At 46.0% G+C, this 10,528-nt stretch overlaps 1 protein-coding gene across 3 annotated transcripts in view; it reads left to right on the plus strand.

Moving 5' to 3' along the window:
- Window positions 1-10,528, plus strand: part of PCDH19 (protocadherin 19) — a 119,313-nt gene that overhangs the window by 57,706 nt on the left and 51,079 nt on the right. For all 3 annotated transcript variants that reach the window (XM_027838204.1, XM_027838215.1, XM_027838225.1), the window contains one exon: window positions 8,413-8,471. In XM_027838204.1, the coding sequence (XP_027694005.1) occupies window positions 8,413-8,471 (59 nt within the window). The remainder of the gene's footprint in view (window positions 1-8,412; window positions 8,472-10,528) is intronic.

A 10,528-nucleotide genomic window follows, 5' to 3' on the forward strand; every position in this document is an offset into this window, starting at 1 on the left:
GACCCCGCCGTCTACTCTATCAGCCATGAACACACCCCGCCACACCCTTGAAAACCCACCCCCCCCCCCCCCCCCCCCCCCCCGCCACTTCTCTTCTCCGGGCTAAATTCCCTCATTTCCTTTTTCTGACCCTCACACTGCATGGTCTCAAGGCCCTTCTTTATCTTGGTTGCCCTCATCTGGAACTCTCTTCAACTTCTCGATATGTTGCTCCAGATGTCATGTGATCAGGGCAGAGTATAGAGGGGTTCTCACCTTTCTGTTCTGGGAAGCTTGCCTTCTTTCGTGTAGCCCAAGATCTCATTCAATTTTTTTTTTTGATACCATGTCTCACTGCTGACTTGGGTCAAATTTGCTGTCCACCCAGACCTTGAGATCTTTTTCAGAAGAAATGCTGTGTAGGCATGTCTCCCCCATCTGGTACTTGGGAGGCTGATTTTTGGAAGCTTTTAAATCCCCTTTTTGGTTATATAGTCATGCATCTTCATGCCCATTTCCAGGGAGCTAGTAGGACTGGTGAAATTAAACAGGCAGAGAACATTCCCCCAGTGGGACTGAAGGTACTTTGGTTATAATTTGATCCTGGCTTCATATTTTCTTTTGGGAGTAGAAGGAGATAAGGCCTGAAGGGATGGAGAAGAGACATGGGTCCATCCTTTTCAGAAGAGTACCTGTCTCCCTTGCCTGGAGGAGACCTTTTTGAAGATAGCAAACTCTGTTTGCCTTGGCCCTCTTGGAAGCTGAGTGTGTGTATGGGGGGTGGGGTATGTAGGTCCTAGAGAGGATAGACTTGTTAGGAAGCAGGCTTCCCCCCTGTGCTTGCGCTGCTGGCCTATGAAGGCATTCCCTGGTCTGGCCAGAGGGCTGCCTGGCTGGGTCTGGTGGGGGAGGTCTTCGACTTTGGGCAAAATCTTATATGATGATGAGTATTGTTAGAATTTTTAAAACATCCGAACCTATGATTTGCCTTCATTGTGGAGGATTCCCCGAGCTGTCACCAATGAGGATAGGTATATAGGGTACAATTGAACATTCTTAGAGGGCTGCCCCGTGAAATCTAATAGGGGAAAAAAGGTAAGTCTTCTGGGATCCCAAGTCCAAGCTTATGGTTGGCCAGTAGCTCATCTGAAAGGGATCTGCGCCTTTGGTGGGCTGGAAACCGAGTCAGTGAGGTGATCCAACTACCAACAAAGGCCTGAGCTGTATGAAGTTGCTCATGAATGAGGGAGTTGCTTCCAGAAGCAACTCATTTGCGAGCTGACATGCTGGCTAACAGCCACATGGGATTCCCCTCCTCGGCTTGGAAAGGCACTCCCTTAGAAGCCTCTAGAAGCCTTGGAGAAAAGCAGCCAGCACTGTGAGAGTCAGTGACTAGGGCCTTCCCTCTGATCCTGGAAACTCTCATCCCTCCCCTCGTTAGGTCAGGCATGAACATGGCCAATTCCAGGGATGGAGCAGGCTTGATGGGTTGAGCCGGGCACAGAGCTCTCCTATAGCCGAGCAGAGCTAGGCACAAGGGTTATCTTTCCACAGAGATTTCATATATTCATTTCTATATATGTTGGGGGCGGGGCAGGGAGACATCAGGTTATGAGACTTTGTAGTTAGTTGGGCATTTTGAAAACCACTCCCAGCTGGGTAGGTCCTTAGATGATGTTTAATGGGCTCAATTAGAATCACTGGATATAGTGAATTTCTTAAAAAGTTGGTATTTTGCAACAGCCAGCAGCAGGCTATATCGATTATCTGGAGCCTGCCTCCAGGCTGTAGGGTACGGGGAAGGTGGCCGCCTTTGTCCTGTGCCTGGGCAGTTGCTCCCTTACTATTACTGCCCCCCTCCAGCCTCTCCTCTGCTGTCCCTTCCCTCAGAGCTCAAACTGGCTAGCCAAGCCTCAGGCTAGGCATCCTGGACCCCTTGCAACCAAGAAGAGGTGAATCTTAAGGGGGCAGGGCTGTTAGGACAGAATGAACCTGTTTGAGAACAGACAGGCAGGCTAACAGGCTCCATGTGCCAGAGGGCAGATGGGATCTCTTCAGAGTCAGAAAGTTCAGTCTGTCTTGGCCCATTGGATAGAAGAGCTGAGGGCAGGTTGGTCACTGCCTGGGGCTATGAAGCCCCACTTTGGCCATTCACCTTTAAGGATGCCTAGGAGTGCCCTTGTCCTCTCTCAAAGGCCTGGCTTCCTTGGTCCAGTATGCTAGGACGATAGCCAGATCTCATGAGATATTCATTTGAAAAATATCTGCACCTGTCATTTCATAGGTGGGGGATTATCAGTGTGGAAACTCATTCCACCAATGTAGATCAATTACTAATATCTAACTCGGGGTGTTACAGAATTGTCTGCTATAGCTGAACAGGGACACATGGAAAGCTTTTTTTTGGGGGGAGAGGGCAGACCTGTGCTATCTTTAGTATATGGAGCCCCCACAGAGGAAACTTCTTTTGCTACAGCTTATAATCTTTGAGAGTTGCCTGCAAAGTCTTGTGGGTTTGCTTTTGCAACTTTATAGATCGAATATGGGGGACAGCAGCTTGGCTGAAAAAAGAAGGCACCATAAGGGCTTGTTGTGATGTGGCATCCTGAGAAGCTAATGAGATCTTAGGTTGCATTCAAAGATTAGTCCCAATCTATTACCTTTCCAGGTCATCTTCAACACACCTGCCAAATCAGTCTTCCTGGAGCATGGGCCTGACCATGTCCTTCCTCTCTTCAAGAATCTGCTGTGGCTCCCTATTGCCTCTGGGATAAAGTACAAATTTGTTATCTTGACATTTAAAGCTCTTCATGATATGGTTCCAGTTAACCTTTCTTAGAATCTTTAGCTTCCTTTTTTTTTCTTCTTACAAAAAGATACATAATTCAAAATGAAAGGGAAGGGGAATAGTAGTGAACTAGGTAATCTTCAAAGGGCCACTGAATTTGGAAGCAGATGAAATGGGCTCAGATCCTGCTTCTGCCATTTCCCACCTATGTGGTTTTACTCTACTTGGGGCAGGGGGAGAAGCCTGTTTCCACTGCATTCCCAAGTCACTGGGTTTTAACTAGAGCAAGGAGCTGGGGAAAAGGTACTGGCCAATAAGAAAATTACTCTTATTTACCTTTTTGGGGGGAGCACTGGACACTGGATTTTCAGGTTAGCCTTGGATTTTTCAGCCTCACAAGTCATGATCGTCTCTTTATTGTGTTCTTGTGTTAACCTGGCCATCTCATTAGAGATGGGGACAGTTTCTATTGAAATTAGTGTGACATTTAGAGAAAATTTTCCTTCTCAAATGTTTCATGCTATTTGCCACTTAGAGTACTTAGAGAGGGGATTGAGGTAATGTCAAGCAAATTTTGATTAAATCAGCTGAACCAGGAGACTACACTTTTATGCAAAAAAGGGGGGAAAAAAAGTCCTTCATTTGTCTTCCTTTTCTACTTTGATTCTGTAGCCTTGGGTGGGATGGCAGAGCCCTTCAATCTTAGAGCTGGAAGGAACCAGAGAGGGCACCTGGTCCAAGCCCCACCTGGGTAGGGAACCCCCCCACCATAACATCCAGCCTTTGTTTGGAGACCTCGGGTGAGAGGAAAGCCACTTCCTCCCCCCAGCAGCCCATTTCACCTTGGACAGCTCTCCTTGTTCCCAAGGTTTCTTGGTTTGGGGGTTGGTTTGGATTTTCCTGATATTAAGTCTAAGTCAGCCTTTTGGCAACTTCCATCCATTTGGGCCAAGCCAAACAAGTCAAATCCATCTTTCCCGTGTCAGTCCTTCAGATACTTGACAACAAGCTATCTTATTTCACTTTTTCTAGGCTCGATGGCCTTAATTCTTTTGACCAAGCCTCATGTAGTAGGATATCAAGATCTTTTCCCATCCTGGTTGGCTTGCTCTAAATCAGGGGTTCTTAACATGGAATCTCTGAACTTGACCTGAAAAAATATTTTGATAACTTTACTTAAAAATATTTTGATAACTTCACTTAAAAATATTTTGATAACTTCACTTAAATATAATTTGGTATCTTTTGTAGTCCTGTGAATTTTTTTTGTTATGCATTTAAAACCATGATTCTGAGTAAGGGGTCAATGGGCTTCACCAGACCATGGTCCAAGGGGTTCGTGGTCTAAATAAGGTGAAGAATCTCTGGACTCAAGGTTTTCCAGCTTGTTACTGACCTTTCTGAAGTGTGGCCTCTGGAACTGACTGTGGTACTCTTCATGTGTCCTGACTCCCAATTCATGAGAACTATTATTTCTCTAGTTCTAGACGCTAGTCTTTCATAAGGAGGACTTTGTTGAAGGGAGATATTTGAGGCCCTTTATCTAAGTTGTGGAGTAGAAATGGGAGAGTTGGCCAAGGTAAGTCTCTAGTTCTGTTCAGCTTCTAATGGCTGAGTGCATCTGACACATGCTCAGTGCCAACTGACCAGTGCTCCGGAGAAGGGAGAAATCATCAGGCTTTCTTCCCATAGGCAGGCCCAGTGCATGTGCCCTCCCTTTTCTCTGTGCCTGTTATCAAGAGTCTCATCTGAGTGTAACATATGATGCCATGTATGCCAGAGGTGTCAAACATGTGGCCTGCAGGCCTCATGTGGCCTCCAACACTCTCAAGTGTGGCCTGAACCAGATTAAAATGTAATTGAGAAATGTTTAACAAAAGAAATAAGAATATAATAAAGCATAGATAATACTACTTTTTAAAACTAAGTCAATATGTGGCCGGTGGGGATCCTTCTATACCCCTTAGTGGCCCCTACTTCTCTTTGAGTTTGACATCACTGATGCAGACTATAGACTATGGAGAGGAAATAATGGATATTTGCCTGTTTTTCCTCATTTGTTACTACAAGTATTTTTAGTTACAGGCCTGGAGATAAGCCTCCTCCACACCCCCACCCCCATCCCCAAGATTACTGGATTCCCTGCAAAGTGGGCACAGGCCTTCTGAGTCTTCACATATGAAGATATGCACGAGATCATTTAATGTCGGCCAGTTTGAGTATTACAAAGGCCGTCACGTGGAAAAGTATTTGCCTAGTTCTGTGTGTCTCTAGACTCTAGAGGGTCGGAATAGGGGCAATGGATGGAAGTTACAGATGTTAGGAAAAACTAGAGTTACTCCAAAATGGCATGGGAGGCCTTTAGAGACAGTGGGTCTCCCCTTACTGAAAGTCTTCAAGCAAAAGTTTCCATGCCCAACTGTTGGGTATAATGTAGAGGGGGATTCTGGGTCACATATATATTGGACTAAATGGTCCAACCAAGGTCCCCTCCAACTCTGAGATTCTGTGATTCCTATAATTCTGTGGTTTCTCCAGCATCACCTCTCTGGGCCTCAGTTTCCTCATCTGTAAGATGAGGGAGTTGGATGAGAAGATCTCTTCTAGCCCTATCTAGATATATGATCTAATGATTGAAGTTAGGAAGGGAACATAAGTCATTTCTGTGGTACAGTTCTGTCTGTCTATCCATTTTTCTGTTCTCTCTGTCTGTCTTTCTCCTGGCTTTCTTCCTGTTTGGAAAATTCTTTCAAGCAGTCTTCAGCTAATATGACCAGGGCCCCAAATGGACCCAGTACTGTTGCCCAGATGGAGGCTGATCACATCCTAGTGGTTTGGCACTCCCCCAGGCTGAATCTGGGGTTTCAGGTTTGGGAGCTCTTGCATGGTCCTTGGCAAATGAAGCTGTTGCACGGAACCTGGTAAATGTGGTTGAAATTTGCCTCTGTGACACCAACACAGAATTCAGTCCTGGCTTATCCCTTCTGAGTCACCAAAACCTTTAGCAATCAATGTCATAATGCAGAAACAAAGATGCAAAAAAAAGCCACAGCAAGGAGTTTTCAAAATGCTTCTCCATAGCAGTACTCGCTGTGTGCAGCGATGAGCTAAGCTGTGCTGAGTGCAAGACGGGCTCCCCCAGCTCTAACAGCAGAAGTGAGTTGCTCATTGCTAGGGATTTGAGTGAAGGTCCCATTCACTCAGCTGAGACAGAACCATGCTACTCAGCACAGTGCTGGACACAGAGTAGGGGCCCTGGAAAAACTCCCTGAGTGACCTCTGCTAGCCCCTCGCAGACTGGCCTGTTCTCATGTGGTCTTTGACAGCCGTGGCTGTGGGCATGGCAGCAGGCTGGCACTCCTGAGGCATTAACTTTTCTGGGTTTTTGGTCGACTTTTCTTGCCCTGGTGGCAGCAATAAAAGCATATTTTCATCTTTGAGAGTAATTCATGTGGAATGGCCATGGGAGTAGATGATTCTGTAGAGAGAAGGATGAGTTTCATCTTTCCTTGGCTGGCCTGATATGCAGAATAGGAACCATGAACTCGTTCCCCTGTCCCCTGGTGGAGGTAGGACAATGTCTGGGTTAGCCCAACAAGAAACCAGAACTCAGCCCTCCTGAAAACATACCTCAACCCCCCTCCCCATTGACCCCAAGAACTCACCTAGTATTTCCTAGGGCCTCTAGTTTGGGCATTACTTAGGGTCAGGACTACACTAGAGTATGTGTATTTGGTGTAGGGTGAGGAGTGGGAGGAAGAGTGGGGATGGTAGAAAAGGTCACTGAGAATTTAGGCCTGGCTCCCAGGTGCAATTTTTGCCCTGGGTCTCACCCCTTGTTAAGGTTGGCCTCTTTGGACAGATAGAGCTGTGATAAGCAGTTCTTCTGCCTGAGATGGTTGCCACTAAATACACAGTAGGTATGTCCCAAGGCCCAATGGGCTGAGGCTGAGATCTGTCCCCAGCACCAAGGGCCAGAGATCCCAGGATGCTATGATATTGCTGTTAGGGAGGGAGGAGAGAGGGCAGGGTTGAAGGGGGGAGCTCATATCTACTGGGGAGGGAGGGCTGAAGTGCCTGCCATAGAGGAGCATCTCATTTTCACTAGTTTTGCTAAGATTCCTTTTTCTGACCTGCTGAAGTTGCTAAAGTGTTATTGGTACCCTGGGGACAGAGGCCCGGTTGTCCCACACTAGGTTTAGCTCTAATGTCCTGATGGTCTTTCCATCCCCTATACACACACAGATACACACAGACACACACAGACACACACAGACACACCGACACAGACACACACACAGATACACAGACACACAGACACACAGACACACACAGACACACACACAGACACACAGACATACACACACACACACAAACACACACACAGACACACACACACAGGCACACACACCTTACGCACACATACCTCTTTTATCTCCTAGGCATTCTGTGGTAGCTTTGGTGAACATTGTTGCTTAGAAAATCTCTCTGAATTCCATTAGAAGGTGGTATTTTAATGATAGGCCTCAGGATGGGGCTTTGCTTGCTGACTTCCCATTTCACATGAAAGACTTCAAGACCCCCTGGGGACTGCTTTTCATCCATCCCCTGCCCCTGTTTTAGGCACCATACCTGTTTGCTTTTGTATTTGTGATAAAATAAAGTTCTTGCTGCCTGCACATGGATACGGCTGCCATTCAAGATGGCGAGAACAGGGGCCATAGCAGGCGATTGCCTTCACCACATTTCCATATCTATGGAATAAATATTTTAACATGTTAATTATCTGGTACTAATAAAAAAATACCTTTGAACTTCTAGTCAACTTGACGGGTGCAGAATTGGGCCGCTGGGGAACAGGAAGCAATGAGTTTCGGAAAAGGCAATGTGTCGCGTTGCTTCTTCTTCGGGAAGTGGTTTGTGTGGTCCCCAGATGCATCCATATGTCAACTTGGTCAGACTCTTGGGTTGCAGTGGTCTTGGCTGGAGTTGCAGGCCTGTGCTTTGACCCACAGAGACTCGTTGGCTCTGAGAAAGCAGGATTCGGTTCTCAGGCACTAATGTAGCATTGCTTAGTTTCAAAGCAATCAGAGCAGTTGTTTCATCGTGGGCACCACTGGTTAGGAAGTGATAGACTGGAGAGCATCCATAGAAGGGCAACCAGGATGGGGAAGGGTCTAGAGTCCATGCTATAGGAGGACTGGCTGAAGAGCAAGTAGGGGGAGGAGGGCAAGGGGGAGATGGGAAAGCTCTTATATGGAAGAGGGAATACTTGTTCTTTTGGTCCTAGATGACAGAACTCAGAACAATGAGATGAAATGATGGATGTCAATGTAGGCTTGGGTGTTAGGAAAATGACAACTATACAACCCAACCACCTCCTTAACACTTAGAGCTATCCCGGAGGGGAACAGGCTGTATGGAGAGGTGAGGGCTCTCCTCAACGGAGATCTTCAAGCCAATGCTGGCTGAGGGAATGCCTTTTGTGGTTATGTGTCGGATTCAGTGACCATGGAGTGCATTCCACTTTGGAAATCCTGTGCTTTGGGGTACCCACTGTGGTATGGGTTTAATTCATGGCAGGAAAATAGGACTTTCTTCCATCTAATGATCTTTGTTCTTTGTCCTTTTCTCCTCTTTTTCAGACTGAGAACTACTCCTTTGATGCCAACTATGTGAACAACCGGGCCCACATAATTAAGAGGTATGTCCGAGTGTCCACTTGCTTGCTTCCTTTACCTGCCTGTCATTGGCATCCTTCAGCTAAGCTCACATCTCCTTTTGTCTCCTTCTTCCTTTTGTCTGTGCCAGTTGATTTTCTGTGAAAATGAAAACAGATCATTTTGAAGTAAGATTTACATCCCCAAGCTTCTCTCTACTCTAGTTTTAAGGAAAGGGAAGCCTGCTTTGGGGATGTTATTGTCTCGTGTGGAAACTGCCATTGAGGTTCAGGAGGTCAATGTTAACTCAATGACTCTGGGATTCATTTAAAAAAAAACCCAACTCTTTCCATGACAAAATCAAAATAGAAATAAACCAGTGGGTGCTTCAGGAAAGGAAAGAAAACTATCTTACACAGTTCAGAACCATTGCAATGAAATGCCCAGGTTGGAATCTGTGCCCAGTGCTGGTGCCAGAATGTAAGCAGTAGGCCTTGGTTTCCTCATATGTCAAGTCCTTGTACTTCTTCCTTCTATGGGTAATTGCAAGGAGTAAAGGTAATTGCTTTGGAAACCTTAAACTAGTACGTCAATATGAGTTATTGGGATTCCTGTAATAGTTATTGGCTGGGAGACTGAGCCATTGGGATCATAACAGGTTACACATATAGGACAAAATACTCAAACATTTATTTAAAAATTATTCTAAAAGTGGATAAGATTTGCAAAGCACTTTATAATTTGAGCTCACACCAACCTATGGGATAAGTACTATAGGGGTGAGATTTCTTTGGTGTGGATGTATGAGGTCATCGGTGTGTGGGTAATTCCCAGTGTGGAGATTCCCCCTTCTGATGTAGATATGCACTTCAGCTGGGACATGTATTTTTAGAGGGTTGCCTGGGGCACTAAGAGGTTAAGTGACTTACCCAGGGTCATATAGCCAGTATGTGTCAGAGGCCAAACATGAACTCAGGTCTTCTTGACTCTAAGGCTAGCCCTCTAACCTCCATATCATGTTGCAGCTCACTAGAGATAATATGATCCTCATTTGGTAGCCCAGGCTCAGGGATGGGGAGTGATTTGCCCATAGTCACACAGCTGGTAATTGTGTGAGGCAGAATTCAGATTCTGTGCCTGAAGCCAGCTGTCTCCCCTCTAGCCCAAGCTGCCTCTATGTTGTGTATGAGGCCATTGAGTTCTACAAAGGAGAAACCTGGGGCTTAGAGCGATTGATGAGGGGGCTGGACTTAATGGTCTCTGGACTTAATGGTCTATGACCCTCTGGGGAGGGCCAAGCACAGACCCTCCGAAGGCTGTCGATTTGCAGCTTCACGTCAACAGTCTATGACCTAGAGTGGAATTCTGTACCCGTGTGCACACTTGGGAGTATGTGTGTGTGTGTAGCTATGCATGTGCATTTATGATTGGAGCATCTGATTTCAGATACAGTTGTGGAGGATGCAGAAGTCTATTCTTTTATTGGTGCCAATCCCATAAATTAATGCTTCCCAAAGAATGGGACTTGAGGGAGCGACTGGCTTGTTGGCTAAGCTGCTTTAATTCACATTTAATGTAATTCACAACACTGAGCTATCCAGTGAAAAGAGTGTAGGTTTATCTGTGTTAGAAGGAGAATGCCAGTCACCTGATTACTTGAGGAAATCTCTTAGCCTAGAATCACTCATTTATTTATTCCACGTGAATTTTGGAAATGCCTGCTATGAGTCAGGTGCTGGGGTTACAAAGACAAAACCAAATCCTCTCTTCCCTCAAGAAGCTTCCATTCTGGGACAGCTAGGTGGTGCAGTGGGTAGAGCAACAGCCCTGGATTCAGGAGGACCTGAGTTCAAATCCAGCCTCAGACACATAACACTTACTAGCTATGTGACCCTGGGCAAGTCACTTAACCCCATTGCCTAGCCAAAAACAAACAAACAAAAAAAAAACCTGAAAGCTCCCATTCTTCTGTACATAGCTAATTAAAGACAGGCACCTATATCCTGCAGTAAATACATGGTAGTATCAGGGAGAGGAGAGGACAGTGGCAGTCAGAGCACAGCTGATACAGTTGGGCATCAGACAAAAAGGGTTTCCTTGG

This window comes from Vombatus ursinus, unplaced genomic scaffold, assembly GCF_900497805.2.
Source record: "Vombatus ursinus unplaced genomic scaffold, bare-nosed wombat genome assembly UNPS02004577.1, whole genome shotgun sequence".
NCBI classification, from domain to species: domain Eukaryota; kingdom Metazoa; phylum Chordata; class Mammalia; order Diprotodontia; family Vombatidae; genus Vombatus; species Vombatus ursinus.